Source organism: Salvia hispanica, chromosome 1 (assembly GCF_029641045.1).
Source record: "Salvia hispanica isolate PSC_SH4W2 chromosome 1, Shi_PSC_v1, whole genome shotgun sequence".
Lineage (NCBI taxonomy): Eukaryota > Viridiplantae > Streptophyta > Magnoliopsida > Lamiales > Lamiaceae > Salvia > Salvia hispanica.
In genome coordinates, this window is record NC_142692.1 from 34,838,003 (window position 1) to 34,859,379 (window position 21,377).

The window sequence follows — 21,377 nt, forward strand, 5'->3', positions numbered from 1 at the left end:
TGATTTCTCCATCTCACTTGTGGATTTCGCAATCTACTATATCTGTATATCATCTCAAAAGATGATTTCTCCATCGTCAATTGTCGATTTCGGGATCTACTAATTCAATATTTCATCACAAGAGTTGAATTCACCATATCATGAATTGAATTATCAGATGATCGAAGATGGTTCACTTTAAGATAGAAATAGTTCACCGTACTTCATTAAAATATCAAACATCATATTTAATTCAATATAAACAGCATTTCACTATAAATATTATATGCATCACTATATGCTCAATATATTTCACAGAAATGAAAAAATATTAGAATATAAGACATGCAGAATTTACTTCACTATATGCACAACATACATCACTATATACTCATTATACATTATAAAGCATGCATAATATACTTCACTATAAGCACAATAGACATACATCACTTTATATGTGTTCATTTTACTGCTTACAAGCCCAACATTATAATTGATATGCTTTATAGTGAAGTAAATATCGATTATAGTGTACTGTTTTCCATATCAGTGAAGTATATTGAGAGTACAGTGACGTATATTGTGCATATAGTGAAGTATATTTTGCATGCTTAGAGTGAAGTATACTCTAAGCACGTAACAATTTACTCTAAACACATTTTACTTCACTGAAGTTATAAAATAGTGCACTATAAGCATGCATCACAAAAACTTCACTCTAACCATGAAATACTTCACTCTATGCACGTTTTACTTCACTGAAATGAAAAAACAGTGCTCTATAAGCATGGATCACAAACACTTCACTCTAAGCACGTGTTTACTTCACTGAGATGAAAAAACAGTGCACTATAAGCATGCATCACAAACACTTCACTCTAATCATGAAATACTTCACTCTAAGCACGTTGTACTTCACTAAAATGAAAAAGCAGAGCACTATAAGCATGCATCACAAACACTTCACTCTAACCATGAAATACTTCACTCTAAGTACGTTTTACTTCTCTGAAATGAAAACAGAGCAATATAAGCATGGATCATAAACATAGCAATATATGTGTTTGTTTCACTGCTTACAAGTCTTTAGTTCACTTATTACATGTTTTGGTTCATTTATAGTGAATACATACTTACCGTGAAGTTGAAATACTATACATTGTAGTAACTCTAATGTAGAGTGATGTAAAACTGTCTTATAGTTGCAAACACGATCCTTAAAATTTTTTTGATAAACATTTGAATATGCTCTATCGGAAAGTAAATATGCTTTATAGTGAAGTAAATATTGATTATAGTGAATTGTTTTCCATATCATTGAAGTATATTGAGCGTGCAATGATGTATATTGTGGTATATAATGAAGTATATTATGCATATAGTAAAGTAAATATGTACAACAGTGAAGTAAATAGTGAACAAGATATTAAAAGTAAAATAAGAACTGCTATTGAATTTAAATGAAGTTTTCTACAATAGTCCATGAACACTTGAAGTTTACAATCATTTTTTTCCACATCTATGTCCATGTTTTTCCCACATTCTTCATAATGCTTTGGTGTTGTTGCCAAGTTCTTCAATGACTCATAGTTTGTTTCCGACAACATTAATGCGCTGCAATACTTTGCTCTTAGACTTTGGAGTATTCCCTTGCTTCTTATAGATAATCCACATTTCCAATCTTGTTCCCACCTACCATAATAACATTCCATATGTCTCATCAAAAAATTTCCATAAGCTTCTACATTTGATTTTGTTTTCCAAGACATTTTTAGCCTCTTTATGTTCACATCCTTTATTGATTTGCATTGCATGTGATAACCCATTTTTGACAAATAATGACAAAAATACACTTTCTGCAATACATTATCTTGAATATCTGAGGTAGTTCACTGTAAAGAGTACTCTAGTTCAATGTAAACCTAATAACATGCATAAACACTTCACTCCAAGCATGAAATACTTTACTTTAAGCACATATTACTTCACTGAGATGAAAAAACAGATCACTAATAATATGCATCACAAACACTTCACTCTAACCATGATATACTTCACTCTAAGCACATTTTACTTCACTAAATTGATAAAACAGATCACTAATAACATGCATCACAAAAACTTCACTCGATACATAAAATACTTCACTCTAAGCATGTTTTACTTCACATAAATGAAAAAACAGTGTACTATAAGCATGGATCACAAACACTTCACTTTAACCATGAAATACTTCACTTTAAGCACATTTTACTTCACTGAGTTGAAAAAACAGATCACTAATAATATGCATCACAAACACTTCACTCTAACCATGAAATACTTCACTCTAAGCACATTTTACATCACTGAGATGAAAAAACAGATCACTCGTAACATGGTTCAAATTGTTTACATCATTCCAACACTTCAACTTACGTCTTTCTTTTCCAAGTTAATTTCAGGCAAAATTGATGTGCCTTCAGCCACTAGTTTGCTCTTCTCATCATAGATTTCCATCATCTTTTTCCATTAGATCAATCCACTCTGAATTATCCTCTTGATCGACTTCCATAGCATGTGTCATATTAAAAATTGGATTTGACACAGCTTGGTCTCCTTGAGCAACCTCGACACCCACCATCCTAAGGGCAGTTACAGCTACAACCTTGAAGCAATTGATGTCTTTGCCAGTTGCCGGAGCATTCTTTATAGAGTTCATCATTTTTTTAATAGAAGCCGCAGCCTCCCTTATTGAACTTTTTACTTCATCATTTGAAGGAGCTTCATCAGTTGAAGGAGCTTTGGTTGTTGGCAGAGTATTCCCAAGAGCTTCATTAGTTGGCAGAGTATTCCCAGGAGCTTCATCAGTTGGTGGAAGAGTATACCCAGTGGTAGAAGGGACAGGGGCAGTGACAATGATTGAATCATTATTGACATATAAAGCTTCAATGGAGACCGGGTCAACAATGCTTTCTATGCTTTCTCGACCTATAACACCACCATTTTTTAATTCCAACTGACCTCTTTCCCTAAGAAGGGTGGCTTTCCAGTTCCGGACAGTGGGAAATCTTCGAACCACCATCCTCGTCCTGTAGACAACCCTATCAACATAGCAAGCCTGCAAAAAGGTTCAAACATGGATGATAAGCTGGGATGACAAACACTTCACTCTAACAGTAGAATACGTCACTCTAACCATGTTTTACTTCACTGAAATGGAAAAACAAAGCACTACAAACATAGATGACAGACACTTCACTCTAATACTGGAATACTTCACTCTAACCATGTTTTACTTCACTGAAATGGAATTACAAAGCACTACAAGCATAGATGATAGACACTTCACTCTAACACTGTAATACTTCACTCTAACCATGTTTTACTTCACTGAAAGGGAAAAACAAAGCACTACAAGCATAGATGGTAGACACTTCACTCTAACACTGTAATACTTCGCTCTAACCATGTTTTACTTCACTGAAAGGGAAAAACAAAGCACTACAAGCATAGATGATAGACACTTCACTCTAACATTGTAATACTTCACTCTAATTATGTTTTACTTCACTGAAATGGAAAAACAAAGCACTAAAAGCATAGATGATAGACACTTCACTCTAATACTGTAATACTTCACTCTAATCATGTTTTACTTCACTGAAATGAAAAAACAAAGCACTACAAGCATAGATGACAGACACTTCACTCTAACACTGGAATACTTCACTCTAACTATGTTTTACTTCACTGAAATGGAAAAACAGAGCACTACAAGCATCGATGACAAACACTTCACTCTAACACTGGAATACTTCACTCTAACCATGTTTTACTTCACTGAAATGGAAAAACAAAGCACTACAAGCATAGATGACAGACACTTCACTCTAACACGGTAATACTTCACTCTAACCATGTTTTACTTCACTGAAATGGAAAAACAAAGCACTACAAACATAGATGATAGACACTTCACTCTAACACTGGAATACTTCACTCTAACCATGTTTTACTTCACTGAAATGGAAAAACAAAACACTACAAGCATAGATGACAGACACTTCACTCTAACAATGGAATACTTCACTCTAACCATGTTTTACTTCACTGAAATGGAAAAACAAAGCAATACAAGCATGCTCAATACAAAGCACAATAAGCATAGATCACAAACACTTCACTCTAATAATGTAATACTTCACTAAATGAAAAACAGAGCAGGTAGTTGTTACTCACGATCGGAGTCTACGGTTGTTGTTTTTCTTTTTTTCTTTCGATCAAAACCTATACAAAAAACAGAAGTAGTTAACTGTAGTAATTAACTGTAAACTAACATCTGTTCTGTTCAATTTGGATTCCATAATAAACTACTGCATATCTCACTTATTAAAAACTCTCGTCGTTTGAATTTGCAGAATTCTCAAAACTAACTTTTATTCTAAAATTAAATCTAAATCAGAATGAGAAATCTAAATCAGAAACTAGTAGAACAACTTACATTTTGAAAAATCTTTCTCATTTGGATTCATTGTTTGACTATGGATGGAGGCGACGGCGATTGCAGCGACGATGGATGGAAGCGACGGCGACGATGGATGGAGGCGACGGGATGAGCAGGGATGGAGGCGACGGGATGAGCAGGGATGGCGGGAGATGAATTCTGCAAATGAGAAATTAATTCAATTGTTAACCCTAATTTTATTAGTGAAATATCCATTATACCCCCGCCTTGTATAGTGAAGTAAATCTGTGATAGAGTGAACTGATTTCTCCTTCAAATTCGAAAATCACATGTGTTAAAACTAGCCCTTGATTTTCTTGATTTTGTGGCGGTGATTTGTTCTCTAGTTATATACTTAATGAGCACTTTCCCAATATCACTACTCTAATAAAAGTATGTACATAAATCATTAAATAACTAAAGTAGCGTGAATAATAAGATTTGGCAATTCCAAATTCCAAACCTCCACAAATTTCAATAAAAAAATCACATAAAAAAAACTAGACAAAAATAAAATACAACGTCACTTCTCCCAGCATCCAAAACATCCGACAACACGAGAACAAACTCCTTCTCAGCAAAATCATCCTCCTCCTTCGCCATCATCCGCCGGTGCTCCGCCGCCACCGCCTCCGGCACCACCTCCGCCCGGCAGAGCGGGCACGTCGAGTCGTGCCCCTCCAGCCACCTCTCCACGCACCCCCGGTGGAACTTGTGGCCGCACGCCGCCAGCTCGCAGCACTCCGCCGCCGCCAATTCCGACAAGCAAATAACGCACTCGTCGGAACCCGGCAGCGGCCGCGGCAGGCTCCTCCTGCTGCCCTTCACCGCGGCGGCATATCGACGCCGCGCCGTGAAAATTTGAAAGTGTTTGACAAGAATGCATATGGCTAATATGCCTAAATGGATTAATTTCACCATAATTATGAAGAAGAAACACGAAATACATATGCCACGATAAAAAGTAAAAGGTTTCGCTATAGCTTCCATAACTCGACGATCGATTAGAAATTTAGAACCGTGTGTGTAAAAATAATTTGTGGAATCTATATTTATTGAGGTTTTTAATCCAAGTTCTAATCTAGTTCGAATTAAAACGATTAATTAATTTAAACAACTCAAGTCTTGTGCTACTAAGTACTAACGGCCTCCGAAAAATACGTAGAAAAGGCGCTAATCACAATACATTTAAATAAAAAATAATTATGAATTAAAATAAATACTCCCACCGTCCACAAAAAACAAGGCACATTTATCATTTTTGACTGTCCAAAACAAATAGAGCACATTCATTTATGAAAAGTTTTCAACAAATAATAACCCTACACATCATTCCACTAACACTACTTCTCACTTACTTTTTCTCCTTTCATCTCTTACTCTTTTCCCTTCTCTTTTATTTTACCAATTCTACATTAAAACATGTGACATACACCAATTGCCCTATTTTCTGTGGACGGAGGGGGAGGGAGTAATAAGCTTTCTCAACAATATTGGCTTATCTCAATTCTCAAGTCCCAACTCCAAACTGGCCCCCAAAAAATTTATAGTGCAATTTAGATTAAAATAGAGTTATTTCCCTATAAATATACAAACTTTCAACTATTCTTGTTTTTCTCCAAACTTTTATTTTTGAATAAAAATACATGAATTATGAGTTTTTCTTATTTTTTCCTCCAAATTTATATTTCGTGTTTATAATAGAAATAAGTGGCAAGCATTAGAACGACGTTGTTTTAATAGAAATAATTTGCCTCAAACTACATCAACTTTTGGGGTTTTCTATAATCTCCCCCAAATTTTTAGAATTTTTTAATTTTTTTTCCTAGAATAGTTTTTGTCCTAAATAATTTAGTAATATCCAACACTTTTTTAAAAAAAATTCAGACATTAACTTATAAACTAGTACTAGTACTTTTTAAAGTTGTTAGAAACACATTATTTAAAAAAAAAAAAAAGAAGTTATATAATCAATATAAAACTTATGTGCAATGAGTTTCCATGAGTATCAATGGTAATGATGATTAAATTTGGTAACAATTTCAATTTCGTGAACAAAAATTCACCTTCAAAAATATGCGTTGTTACATCTCCCAACATTCAAAGCATTCAACAAAACGAGAGCAAACTCCTTCTCAACAAAATCATCCTCCTCTTTCGCCACCAGCCGCCGGTACTCCGCCGCCACCGCCTCTGGAACCACCTCCGCCCGGCAGAGCGGGCACGTCGAGACGTAGCCCTTCAGCCACATCTCCACGCACCCCCGGTGGAACATGTGGCCGCACGCCGCCAGCTCGCAGCACTCCTCGGTCGCCAATTCCGACAAGCAGACGCTGCACTCGTCGGAATCCAGCGGCCGGATGCTCTTCACCGCCGCGGCGTAGCTACGCCGCGTGGTGAAAATTTGATAGTATTTGACAAAAATGCATAGGCCTAATATGCCTAAATGGATTAATTCCGGCATAATTTCGAATAAAAAAATCGAAATTAATTTGTCGGGATATGAAACAAGTTTTGCTATAGCTCCCATTGTGTGTCTGTGTGAAAATGATACGGTGGAATCTATATATGTTTGTTGATGTTTATAAAGTAGTCATGATAAGCAGGTTTTTATTATTTAAAAAAGGCAAAACACATTCTTAGGTCCTTATACTTTAGTCAAAATGTTCATTAGGTCCTTGTACAATTTTTTCGTTTTAATAAGTCCTTATACTTTTCACAATATTTTTATCAAGTCCTCGTACAATTTTTCGTTTTAGTAGGTCCTTATACTTTTATCATTACTTTCATTAGGTCCTTGTACAATCTTTTATTTTATGGACTTTTTTACATTTATCTTGGATAATAATCTAAATTTAATTAAACTTAATGAACTTTTTAATATTCCATTATTTAACTTAGCATAGTCTATAAAGATAATATCATCTTGTTATCCAATAATCTCAATAATTGTAGAGAATAATAAAAAAATTAACCGTGATGATTGAAGATTAAAATCTAAGTTTTTTTTAGAATAACTATCTGAATTTTCAATTGATTATTTATATTTATATTGAAAGATACGTTTCCCTGAATATTTTTAATCATAAGATAAGTTAAATAATAAAATTAAAAGATTCATTAAATTTAATTAAATATAAATTATTATCTAAGATAAAAGTAAAAGATATTTTAAAATAAAAAATTGTATAAGGACCTAATAAAAGTTATAATCAAAGTATAAGGACTTACTAAAACGAAAAAATTGTACGAGGATGTGATGAAATTTATGAGAAAGGTATAAGGACCTATTAAAACCAAAAAATTGTACGAGGACCTAATGAACATTTTGATTAAAGTATAAGGACCTAAGAATGTGTTTTGCCTTTAAAAAATAATAATCACATACGTAAAGTGATTTATTAATTTACAGTGGTACTATAACTCAATTCTTACGTTATTAACCGCATTATATATATTAACGTTTCTCAATAATATTGTAGCTAGCATATCTCAAGTCGTCCCAACTTCAAATCGTCCCATATCTTTGAATATCTTTGCCACACATGTAATAATCATTACTACTATTATGTTCTTTAAAATAGAAAAATTGTGTTGTGAGTATTTTGATTTCGACTCGATTTGATTAATTAGGCTTCGTGCAGTTACATAAATTAAGATCATTAGGTCATGTTGCATAGGGTAGATAAAACTCATATATAGATTTTATCTTGATTCAAACATGTGTTTGGCAAGATGATTATGTTGTATAGCTAAAAAAAACATAACATGTGTTTGGTATCTCATAGTACTATTAAGTCAAAAGTCAGTGTTTGAGTCAATGTGTGTTAAAGTCAACATTTTACATAGAGAAGACCTCAGTGGAGGATAATGTGAATCAAGTATGCAATGTTTTCTTCAATTAAATGAGTGCATTCTATAATGTTTTGTGAGTCACGTGGAGATATTTTTCATAAATGGGTCAAGAGTTGGTACTCACACGAGAGTCGGAGAATAAGGATGAAGTCGCTTGTTCCACAGAGAAATATCCGATCGGGTGAGGCATAAAATTTTATTTAGAGAAAGGTCCCCGATCGAGTAATATTGTGTAGGAATTGGCACCCGGCCGGATGTTTCATGAAACTTTTATCCATTTGGGTTGTTTAATTGAGAACAAATATCAACTGACGAGGTGATTTGCATTGGTGAAGAAAAGTGAGTCATAAACTTTTATCCGACCGCCGATCGGATAATTTATCTCACTCAGACAATGTTACCCATCCGGATGATAATACAAGTCTCATCATATATATTGTCCTAACTTGTAAAGATCTTACACCGGAAGTTACAACATAGACCTAGTAACTAGTGTATTATAGATTTTTACTAAACTGGGTTTATAATATAACTTCATTAGAAATTAAAGAAGACAATATAGCTATACTAGTATACATGAGATTTGCAATTACTAGAAAGAATGAATCAAATATTTGTGGTTTAGATGTCGCATAGTCATATACTCTTTCGTCCGCCATTAAGAGTCTCATTCCTAGGCGGTACGGGTTTTAAGAAATGTTAAGAAAAGTGGATGGAAAAAGGTTAGTGAAATAGGGGTCTCACTTGTATATATTAGTTTTAAATGAAATGTGAGTGAAATGAGTTAGGTGAAGGCGAGACCCTATTATCATTTAGGAGTCGTTTGGTTAATAACTTATCTCAGGTTTATAATATTTATCTGAACAAATCATGTCATTTGGTTACTTTTGGTGGCCCGTTTTTATAATAGCGGCCCGCACGAGGCCCGCACTATTCATTAAGTTTTCGGCATTTTATTATCAGGACATCTTGGGCTGTTTATTATCTTGCATCGACTTGCGCTCCAGATAAGGCCATTGTTTCTCCCAAATACCCTTCCTCACTTCATCATTTTGAATTTCAGAATGAGATAAGGAAAGCCCCAAATCGCTGAGATAAGGAAAACTGCCCAAAGCCTTGAACTCCAATTTGCCGTTTGAGCACTCATTGTGTTTCACAAGGTGAGTTCTTGAATTTAAACTAAATTCTTCAAATTTTTGACCGTATTTAATGGATCTTGGTGGATTCATTTTCTAGATCTAGTTTCTGAATATGAAATTCTTATGTGGGTTTTTCTTTTGCAATTTCACAAATTAATACGATTTCAAACTAGAGGACTTGGCTTCATTTTGTGCCAAATTAATCTTGGGTTTATTTATTTTATTTGTCGTCGTGGGTCACTGCATTCACGTTTGCTTGTTGTCTGCTTGAATTTTAAACCGTGTACAAATTTCATTTCTTCACCCCCTTGAGACATTTGTTAAACATTTTGTTTGTGCAGTCAACTGATCACACTTATTCTAATCCCCTTTGCGGCGATGGCCCCTCAATTTCGCTTATCCCACGCCGTGTACCATATGATTGAAGAATTAGTGAATCTGTTAAAATTACAAGCGATTGTCATTACTTACTTACAATTGAAAAATAGAACGAGATTTAGACGTCGTCCGAGACAACGTCTAATTAGGTATTCATTGAAAGAGAGGATACCGCCGCAAGTGAATCATATGAATAGGCTCTTGAAAGTCAGTGATGTAGACTGTTTTGATAACCTACGTATGGATAAGAACGCATTTGGTCGTTTGTGTATTCTTTTAAGAGACGTTGGTGGGCTGCGAGATGGTAGGTATGTGTTACTAGAGGAACAAGTTGCTATTTTCCTAGGCATTCTAGCCCACCACAAGAAAATTCGTATATCTGGCTTTGAATTTAGGCCATCCGGAGAAACAATTTCCCATTATGTTCATCTTGTTTTGAGAGCGATCCTCCGGCTTCATGGCATTCTACTGCCTCAACTAGAGCCAGTGACTGACAATTGTGTTGATTCTCGTTGGAAACATTTTAAGGTAATCTATTACGTGTGTATTCCATTGTTTGACCTTGAACTAATTTTCACTGTGATGGTGTGTATTTTTTTACAAAATTTTTGTGATTCACATTACGGGTGTATTGGCGCCTTGGACGGGACCTATATAAATGTCCTCGTTAGTAATGCGGATAAGCCGCATTATCGAACGCGGAAGGGCCAAATCTCGACCAACACTCTTGCAGCCTGTGACCGCAGAATGAGATTCATATATTTTCTTCCCGGCTGGGAGGGTTCAGCCGGTGATTCCCGGGTGCTTAGAGATGCTGTTAGTAGAGAAGGGGGATTGAGGGTTCCCAAAGGTTTAATAAAACCTTAATCCTTGCTACTTGCTGAATTTAAAAAAAAAATGATTCTGTTTGTTTAATACCTCATAACATCACTAAAAACTGCATTTGGTTTTTTTTAGGAAATTACTTTTTGTGCGATAATGGGTATGCAAACTCTGAAGGTTTCTTGACCCCATACAAGAATGTTCGTTATCATTTGAAAGAATGGGGTGATGGCAATCAAAGACCGCAAAATGCGCGGGAATTTTTCAATCTGCGTCATAGTAAAGCTCGTAATATTATCGAGCGAGCCTTTGCCGTTCTTAAGATGAGATGGGGCATTCTTCGCAGCGCGAGTTTTTATCCGATTAAGATCCAAATTCGGATGATTATGGCATGCTTCTTAATCCATAATTTCATACGTGGTGAGATGCTGAACGACCCAATCGAACAAGAACTTGATGGTGCACCCCATAATCTAGTCAATGAGGAGGCTGATGGTGATGTTGAATACGTTGATCAAGTCAAAACAAGTCTAGCGTGGACTCAAATGAGGGATGATCTGGCTAATTCTATGTGGACTAATGTGTGCATTTTCATATATATCAGATTGATCTTGATTTATTTGTATATGCATTTTGATTTAATGTTTGAACCTATCCTACTTACTGACCTTTCACACTATTTTTCTTTTGCCATGATTTACAGCAGCCACATGGCGACCTCCGCTGACGGAGGAGATATGATACCCGAGTGTCTTTGTGGCGGGGGCAAGATGTCGTTGTTCTGTGCTGGACCAGATGCAAAGCACAACGGCAGATGGTACTACAAATGCCCCATCAATTCAAAACATTCGGGCTATTTCTTATGGTGTGACGACTATCACAGTAAACATGGAGATGGGAAGATGCCAAATTACGTATTGAATCAAGTTTATCGTCTAGCTAAAGCAGAAGACATCAGTGTTTCTGAGGCCAAAATAAGCACGCCTGTAACTACAGAAGTCAGCAGTGCTTCTGATACCAAAAGAAGCGCGTCTGTAACTGCAGCTGTTTGTAGTGGTTGTGCCCGATGTGAAGCTGAACTCCGGATGAACTATGTGTTGTGTTTCATTGGTCTAATGTTGTTATTGCTAGGAATTGTGTTAGGAAAATTGTTCTAGGGTAACTGACTTGTTATTTTCATTTTCGACTATGTCTCGGCATTTTTGTCGCCTATGTATGGTTGTTGTTAGAAACTGTATTTTGTCAATGGTAGACACTTATGTGGATGAACTTGAATGGAGGCAGCAGGTTATATTCGCTTGTATTATCTATTTTGTCACCTCATTTTCAAGCTATGAAAATTTAATTTGAATTAATATTATCTCTTCTCTTATTGTTTGCCAACTGTAAATGAACTAACTCTGTATTTTCTTTTCAGCTATCATACACAGTGTTGTTGGTGATGAATCATCTAATCAAGTAATGACATCCTCTTTCACAGAAGTAGTGGCATCATAATGTCTACGAAGAGTTCATTACCTTTCCTAAGCACAAGTAACGAAAGATTTCTTTTCTTGCTTTCCCGAGATCCATTTCGTAGCCAATCCGCGCTGCCAGAGTGTCCAAACGCGCGTTCGTCTCAGTGTGCATCTTTCCTAGCATGTCGATGAAGCCAGAATCATCATCGCTAACTTTGCGTTTGCGCTTCGGTTTTGGAGGAGCCTGTGAGGGACCGCTTGTGTTCTGTCCACTGTGAGCACTACTATCATCCACAACATTGTTCCCAAACATTTCTTGAACTTGCTCTTCACCTATGAAATCATCAAAACTTGGGAGGTAATCAGTACTCTCTCTGATCTCAGTCACAGGCTCATTTGGAGAGCTATTATTCGCAGCCTCGACTACTCCTTCAGCATTACGTCCATTTGCCCTATCTTTCCCGAAGATAAGCTTCCAGTCATCCCAGAATGGCCAAGACCTTGTGCGCATTCCACGGTATTCTTTGTCTTGCTATTAATCAGATTCAAAATATGCACATAGTTAGATGAATTGACAATGCACAAAGGCAATAGAATCAATTTTGAAGAGCCTGAGATGGACCACAAACCTTCACGATTTGATCCCGTTGATCATCAGAGCAGTCAATCTTGAAATCTCCGTGCACATTGAAACCAACTCCACTCCGATCCAGGATGTTTGACAGCAGGTTGTAGTGCTTTTTCAACGCAGTTAACTTAGATTGCATATGTGGATTGGCCTTTATATCAGTTCTCGGAAATTCGGTCTGCATCCATTCTTCAATCTTGCTCAAGTAGCCACCTCGGAACCCATTGTCCGATTTCCACCCCTGCGCCACCAGATCCTTCAATGCAGAGATGAGGACCGCTTCTTCGCGGTCAGTCCAAGAACAACGCCCTCTGTCATTCCTCTGATAACTGTGCCTGCGGATTTGGCTACTCCCTGGGACACATTAGACAAACAGTAAATCAAAGTTACAACCCTTGTTGTGCCACAAAACGTTCTCGTATACAGACATGAGTATGGTCACTACTACCCTAACCTTGAGTTCCTCGAGTGCCTTGGTTGCAGTTAGCATTGGGGCCAACTCTTCGAGAATCGGCCATAGCTTCAAAGCATGGAAGAAATAGTAGGATTCACAGTCAAGATTTGGCATAGTCACAGTTTGTAAAACTCAAAATCCAGCAAAAACAAGTAGAGAACTTGCTAAACAAGTGATTAAATAGTTGCAGTACCAACAAATTAAGCCACCACCACCAAACAATCAAACTACAAATTGACGTTGAATTTCTATTAAACCACACAATGAATGACATTTGCATCTCTTAAACCATTACAAACCAAAGATGTTTTGGTCTTCACAAATTTAACAGATGAATAAAGTCACCATTACAGAAAATCAAAATTGAAATTTCAAGTCGAAAGAAACACAAAATTGAAATTTAACAGATGAATCGTATCCTTCAACGTGCAAAAAAACGAAAGAAACACAAAAATATCGACAACCAGGTAATTTCTAACCTCGGAGAGACTTGCTAAGTCGCCGCTTTTGGAGAAAATCTTTACGGCCAAATAACTTTCCCGCTGCTGCTGCTGAAAAATAAGGAGGGAGCTGCGTTTATATTGCTCCAAATTTGAGTGAAGAATACAACCCTAGGGACATAAAAGTCATTTCAACATATGTGTCTCCTAAACAAATGAAACCAAACACCTGAATAAGTATTCATTAAATAATTCCATGATGTAACCAAACAAATGTTATCATATGCATAATTGCACATCCCGATTAAAAACCAATTTGAAGCCTGAACATATTATAAACCCATGACTAGAACCAAACGACTCCTTATGGTAAAAGTGAACCGGGACTCTTATTCGCGGACAAATTAAAATGGAAAAATGAGACTCTTATTCGCGGACGGATGAAGTATCTCTCTAAGATCTCGACCTTATATAGAGAATCACAGATGGATCAACACAAGTTGCCAAGATCTCAGGCCACACAATAATGGGCCTGAGTAATTAATCTACCTTCTGCACTTTAATTTGGACCATGTTGGAAAGATACGAGATTGATTACTATATATGTTGGTCTATATGATACTACAATTTTCATAAGAACTTTTAACAGTGTAGTGGATAATCGATAACCTGTCATTCAAATTATTTGAATTCATATATCATAGAGAAAATTAATTTGTCATACAACTTATAGCAACATGTTCCTATCCATAATCGATATGCAATCTTTTAGTACCATATCATTTCGTCCATTGACAATTATTTTATACCCCACGCGATAAAATTTTAAGTACTCTCTTCATCCCATAATAGATGATATACTTAGGTGGCGTTCGGTTGCATGACTAATAATCATAAGACTATCCATCAAGGATTAAGTTGTAGAATTATTTTAGTTAGAGGGGGGAGGCTATGGCTAATTATCATGAGACTATCCATTTAGGATTAAGTTGAGAGGGTCAATCTTATGAACCAAACATAATACATATTTAATCATGAGATTTAGTCTTGCTAACCGAACACCCCTTAGAGAATGACATGAGATTTTAGGAGATTTGTTTTTCGTATTAGGTGGAGAGAGAAAATAGTATTTAAAAAAAGAATTGTAATAGTTTTTATAAGATAAAAAAAAAAAAAAAAAAAAAAGGAAAGTGTGACGGAATACCTTTTTTAGCAATATAGTATATCATAAATAAAATAAAACCTATATTAATGTGCGGGAAAAACATGGTTTTTGAAATGTCATTTCCGTCGGATTACTCTTTAGCACAAATAACTAATTTTACTTTATTCTTACACGTGTGCAAAATACTTCAACATCTCTGTATATATATGAGTATAATGACTTTTTTCTATTCTCACCTAAAATTCCGAGTACACACAAGACACAACATTAAATCTAGACATTTAATTTAAAAACCATCCACCATGGAAAATAATTCGGTCACCAGAATATTCAGATCAATGTCTAGACGAGAAATGATATGCTACATATCTTATGTGAGCTTCTTATTTGAGTACTATTTTTGTTTGATATATGTTTAACATTGTTCATTGCGATTTATCTATTTAGTTTGACTTTAATACATTAAAATATGTTATTATAATTTTTAATTTCACAAAATTCATAAAAATCAAAATTCAATTTGCTCGTTTTCTCAATAATTTCATATAAATGAATAAAATAATAAATCAAGCTTTGATTTTTATGAATTTTGAGAAATTAAAAATTGCAATAACATTTTTTAATGTATTAGAGTCAAACTAAATAGATAAATCGAAACGAGTCAAACAAGAGTGATGCTCACATAGAGAGCCTATGTAAGGTTTGTAGCATATCATTCCTCATGTCTATATATAAATTATAATTGACACATTTATAAATATATTGAAAAATAAAATCAAAATCGAATACAATATTTATTTTATATTTTTTGCAATGAATATATACATCCATGAATTTACACAATCATAACTAACATACTAGTATATGTATGAATGATTAAAAGAATTAAACTAGTAACAAATTTCAACTTAAAAAATATCCGTTATTACATCTCCCAACATTCAAAGCATTCAACAACACTAGAGCAAACTCCTTCTCAACAAAATCATCCTCCTCCTTGGCCAGCAGCCGCCGGTGCTCCGCCGCCACCGCCTCCGGCACCACCTCGGCCCGGCAGAGCGGGCACGTAGAGACGTACCCCTTCAGCCACCTCTCCACGCACCGCCGGTGGAAAGTGTGGCCGCACGCCGCCAGCTGGCAGCACTCCTCCGCCGCAAATTCCGACAAGCAGACACTGCACTCGTCGGAATCCGGCGGCGGATGGAGCAGCTGCCTGCGGCTGCTCTTCACTGCCGCGGCGTAGCGACGCCGCGCCGTGAAAATTTGATAGTATTTGACAAAAATGCATAGTGATAATATGCCTAAATGGATTAATTCCGGCATAATTTTGAACAAGAAAATCGAAATAAATTTGTTGGGATAAGAAACAATTTTTGTTATAGCTCTCATAACTTTACGGTCTAAATAATTTTGTGGAATCTATGTTTGTTGATGTTTGAGAACTAGTATATATATAAGCAGGTTTTCAAAATATTTAAAAAAATAAACACGTCCAAGTTCAGACCTAAATGGATTACAATGATTGACTGAAATTATTAATTAATTTATTGCTAAGTCAATTATGATGTTACTAATCGCCTTATCACTATTATATTTATACATTTGTCACTCTCCCTCGAAAAAAAAATAGTACTCCGTTTAGTAGAAAAATTAAGCCGTTCACATTACAATTTAAAATACTAGTAAACAAAAATTAAAAAATTTAATCACGTTTCTCAATGATATATTGTAGCCTATCTCAAGTCCCAACTTCAAATCGTCCCATAATTTTGAATATCTTCGTCAAATGTACGTAGGAAGTTTATCGTCATCTTTGAAAATAGAAAAATATTGGTTCCCTATCTCATGTCACAGATGGCTTTTTTGTGTCATAAATTATAGACATGGATCAAATCACTAACCATTTTGTTAAGGATTCATGTTGCTCAACCGCACTCCTTGATAACGATGTTGATACTATCCTTGAAATTTACATAAAAATATAAATACCAATAATATGTCTCAGTATTATACCATTTACTTTGACTCGATTTAATTAGACTCGGTTGCGTTCGATTACATAAATATGCATAGGAATAAGTAATAACGAGAATAATGCTCATATAAATCATGTAACGTATCATTTCTAATAGTACTAAAATATCTATTAACGTGTTGTAATTTAGTTTGACTAACTAAACATTTCAAAGTAAATAAATTGTATAATACGAAATAAAAATTAGACATAAATACACATAATAGTAGAAGATGAATTCTAGAATTATTAATTCAACCAATCAGCGTGGGCCAATTTCCCCGGCCCAAGTTAAAAGCCCATAAAGGAAACCCATTACATAGCTGCCCAAACCCGATACCCTTATCCCACTTAACCCGTTACCTAACTGCCCAAACCCGATACCCATCTTTCATCTTTCATAACTGAAGTAAATTTCTTACTTAGTGTTTTTTCAGTATGTAAGTATTAAATAGAAACAGTATTTCCAACACCATACATAAATTTGCATACATATATCAAATTATCAATTATCAATTATCAAGTACGAGCATTGCCCAAAAGATGCAAGTATAAAAATTCAGTTAGCTAACAGAAACAAGGCTTTTGTCGATATCATGGATCGACGAATCCGACTTTCTTTTAATGGGGTGGGTGCAAAGCGGGAATCATTTTGATCATATATTAGTTAGTGCCTTAATTTGTATCTAGTTACCTAGTATGAAGAATAATTTCAGAATTAGTAGTAATTATTTATTGTCGTATTTATACCCAAAAGAATATTTGACCGGATGGATGTTTGATTGGACCAGATTTGAGTATATACACATTTTGAATGATGCAAAAAGTTATCCAAACGTTTGAAAATATCCTGTCACCTATTTGTAACTTTTGTACATAATTTCATTTTCGTGGGCTCCGATCGTCACATGCTCTATCGTAAAACAACTTCTATATTCAGATATTTTTTTATACTGAAGCTAAATTAGTCAAATTCTAATCAAGATCAAGCTTATTAAATTCAAAAAAAAAAATTCAATTACAAAAATTTTCAACTTTTCTCAACTATCTTATCGATATGCAAGCGATATTACCCTTACCATACACGAAATCATAGAATTTGATCAGATTTTATGATTAAAACAACGATATTACCCTTATTTCATCGCCTACATTTTACTCCTTCTGTACAAAACATTAAAGTTACATACTTGCACCTAAAAACCGAATGTTAATCAAATAAAGTTGAATAGAGAGGTCGTTGGTGATCACTTATTTTAATACATCCATGACCATGCATATAATTGCACATACGCAATTAAATATTCACGAATGATAAAAAGGATAAGGCAGCTCAATGATTAGATTCCTTGCCAGCCATATTCATCTATACACCAATTTCATTTACAATTTTACACATAAATAAAAATAAAATACTAAATCAACCAATCTCTTAAAAATAAAAAAATACAATAAAATCCAAAATTAATCAAGTAAAAATCCCATGATTACATCTCCCAACATCCAAAGCATTCAACAACACCAAGGCAAACTCCTTCTCAATCCAATCATCCTCCTCCTCCTCCGCCACCCTCCGGTACTCCGCCGCCGCCTTCTCCGGCACGGCCGCCGCGCGGCACAGCGGGCACGTGGGCGCGTGTCCCTTCAGCCAGCGCTCCACGCAGCCGCGGTGGAACGCGTGGGCGCACGCGGCCAGCTCGCAGCACTCCTCCCCCTCGGCCGCGAGCTCCGAGAGGCAGACGCTGCACTCGCCGGAGCCCGGCGGCGGGCGGAGGAGCCTGCGGCTGCTCTTCACCGCGGCGGCGTAGGCGCGGCGCGCGGTGAAGATTTGGAAGTGCTTGTGGAGGAGGCAGAGGGCGAGGATGGCTAAGTGGATGGATTCGGGGAGGATTCGGAGGAAGAAGATGGAGAGGATTTTGTCGGGATAAGAGATGAGTTTTGCTATGGCGCCCATGATTTTGTTGTTGTTATTATTTAGGATGAACAATGGATTGTATTTATAATGTTTGTGGGGATTGTGATTCCGTGGAATCTTTGATTGTTGAAAAGTAGGAAATTATTTGGGTTATGTGGAGTTTTGTATAGTACTAGATGCTACTAGGTATGTTTTATTTGACTTTCTGAGGAGAAGTTTCTAGGTTGTGTCATTTAGTAGTATAATAAATAAGATTGCTTTATTGATGTTGTGCAATTGTCTCATGTCTAAATACAAGAAAAAACAATGGTGGAAAATGTATACAGACTGAAAGTTAAATATGGAGTATTTTTATCAACCTCGCATTGGAAGGTTCTTGGTATGTTACATAATTTGTTGTATTCTATGGATATGTAGATTATGTTATTGATGTTTTTAAAATTATTATTGAAAATTTAATAGTATTACTAAGTAAGAAAAAAAGTGAAATTCTAGTCAATTTCATACTCTCTACGTCCCACGATAAGTGATCAATTTTTCATTTTGGATTGTCACACTATAAATGACTGATTTCTTTTTTCTTTCAAAAAAACAACACATTTATCATACTTACTTTATTCTCTTTCTTATTTTATTTTCTCTTTATCTTACCTTTTTTCTCATACTTTATTTTCTTCACTTCACTCAATAAATATTATTTTCTTGATATCATATCCAAAAGAAACTTCCCACATATAATAGAACGGAGGGAGTACTTTTCATGTAAAATTATGGCTAGTCTCGTATTTCTAAAATCTTGAAAATTATGGAGTATCATAAAAGAAGAAATTTCCGCTTATCCCATTTGCTTCTTTTCAATGAAATATGCACTGGTGTGTTAGCCGATTATAAACGCACTATCCACCACGTAAATATGTATCCCTTAAAGATGTGAGTTATTATATATAGTCATAGCACTTCCACATACTAAAACCAGTTACATCATCACATATTTCACCAGAAATTGGGTGAATGAGATAATTGGAAAATATTCATCATTCGTGATTAAGTTTACGATTTTATAATGTATGGGGTGGATCGGAATTTAACCATCTAGTGATTTATTTGCTCAATGTCCATATTACTGAAATTTGAAATAATCAACTCTAATAATTAAATGATAACAAAAAATTGGCGGGTTGTGTTTAAGAATGATTAAAATCTAACATGGGATTGAGAAATCAAACTGATTAACTATAAATAAACTAATTAAAATCAAAATTCCTAGAAAAATTGGAAATGATGTTACTGCTAATTATTGGCCAGGCAAACTGTTTCGACTATTCAATGAACGTAGATCAACTAAAGACTGCTAATTAAATGTTATTACATGTTGGTAAGAATTATCGATGGTCAATTTTGCCAACCTTGTTTCTTGAAATCGCCCAAGTTATTTAATACTACTAGTTAGATTATCTTAATTTTTTAGTTGTATTCTCCGAAAATTCTTTGTTATCAAGTTGTTGGGATTTCGACATTTCGTTTAATTATTTTGAAAGCACATGCAATAGTTATGTTGAATGGATCCTTCTATACACATGTAACTACATTAATTGGGACGAAAACATTAAAAAATAAAATAAAATGAAATAAAATCAACACATTTGGAAATATTTTAATTAGTGGATAGATAAGTTCGAATTGGAGTAGGTTCGTCTTCATCTAATTTTCCATATATGACCACCGTCATCAATTTTTGTATTGATCATGTTATTGTTATCCAATTGTATAATTGTGTCTGAAATATTGAATTCTGCAACTTGTTTTGTCCTTTTTTTTACTGTCCTATTAAGACAATTTATTATCGTTTCCGACATGTTTCATATATCACGTACGATAGGATAATTATGGGAAAAAAACAAATGCTTTTTTTTTTCCCTTGAATATATGTAGAATTGATTGCAGCACAAATTTGAAACCGACGAGAATTGACTGGAATTGGAATTGCAAGAGTGAAAATGTAATTCTATTCACTGATTGTTGAGAACGGAAGAAAATCGATTACAACAAACTCCAAAACAAACTTGTATTTAAACCTATCACAAAACTAATGAATATATGCATCCAACGGCTCAGATTAAAAGCCCTAAAACTTAAAACTAATCTGACGGTTGCTGAAAGAGCTGATTGAGAGATCAGCTGTGATCAGCTGCTTCTTCTAATCATGCAGCTGAGCCATCAATTCCTTACCATATATGTTGACGATTTCACTAGAACCCATTTAGAAAAACTAAGGAATTATTAATGATGTTAAATTGCAAATCATGATTTTTTTTAACAAAACAGTACTTGTCCATAATTAATGTCTTGGTTAGTATTGGATTATATACTTCCTTCGTCTTATTGAAATAGGGTGTTTAGGGTTGGTACGAGTGTTAATTGCGTTATTGATAAAGTAAAAGATAAGAGAAAATATAGTTGAAATTGTGTAGTGGATGATGGAGCCCATAAATAATTAAGTAAAATAAAAGAATAAAAGGGTTACCATAAATGAATATGGATTATTTTTATGAAACAACGAAAAAGGAAATATGGTCTATTTCTAATTTTCTATAGGCCGGGGAAGTATATATTTTGGATTTTAGAAAAACAGTCTCGTAAAT

The 21,377-nt window shown here is 35.0% G+C and overlaps 5 protein-coding genes across 6 annotated transcripts; 1 reads left to right on the plus strand and 4 right to left on the minus strand.

The window, feature by feature from the left end:
* Positions 1-6,436: 6,436 nt before the first annotated feature.
* On the minus strand, positions 6,437-6,998 carry LOC148933676 (uncharacterized). The gene has a single exon (XM_089058511.1). It carries the CDS (start codon positions 6,996-6,998, stop codon positions 6,537-6,539), a length of 462 nt encoding a protein of 153 aa, XP_088914637.1. The 3' UTR covers positions 6,437-6,536.
* Positions 6,999-9,339: 2,341 nt separating this feature from the next.
* On the plus strand, positions 9,340-11,958 carry LOC125185151 (uncharacterized). 2 transcript variants are annotated; one of them, XM_089058509.1, is made up of 4 exons: positions 9,340-9,483; positions 9,804-10,690; positions 10,798-11,243; positions 11,366-11,958. In XM_089058509.1, the coding sequence occupies exons 2-4, from the start codon at positions 9,841-9,843 to the stop codon at positions 11,387-11,389; spliced, it is 1,320 nt and encodes a 439-aa protein (XP_088914635.1). In that variant the 5' UTR covers positions 9,340-9,483; positions 9,804-9,840; the 3' UTR covers positions 11,390-11,958. The 2 variants fall into 2 exon arrangements, 1 of the variants encoding a protein (XP_088914635.1); XR_007170071.2 differs by lacking the exons at positions 9,804-10,690; positions 10,798-11,243.
* Positions 11,959-12,162: 204 nt separating this feature from the next.
* Positions 12,163-13,265, minus strand: LOC125220673 (uncharacterized). Its single transcript, XM_089061111.1, has 3 exons — positions 13,202-13,265; positions 12,749-13,101; positions 12,163-12,651 (listed from the first exon to the last, which is right to left on the minus strand). Exons 1-3 carry the CDS (start codon positions 13,263-13,265, stop codon positions 12,163-12,165), a joined length of 906 nt encoding a protein of 301 aa, XP_088917237.1.
* Positions 13,266-15,627: 2,362 nt separating this feature from the next.
* LOC125218041 (uncharacterized) lies at positions 15,628-16,197 on the minus strand. Its single transcript, XM_048119636.2, has one exon. The coding sequence runs from the start codon at positions 16,193-16,195 to the stop codon at positions 15,710-15,712; it is 486 nt and encodes a 161-aa protein (XP_047975593.2). The 5' UTR covers positions 16,196-16,197; the 3' UTR covers positions 15,628-15,709.
* Positions 16,198-18,132: 1,935 nt separating this feature from the next.
* On the minus strand, positions 18,133-18,907 carry LOC125220820 (uncharacterized). The gene has a single exon (XM_048122956.2). The coding sequence runs from the start codon at positions 18,772-18,774 to the stop codon at positions 18,289-18,291; it is 486 nt and encodes a 161-aa protein (XP_047978913.1). The 5' UTR covers positions 18,775-18,907; the 3' UTR covers positions 18,133-18,288.
* Positions 18,908-21,377: the final 2,470 nt, after the last annotated feature.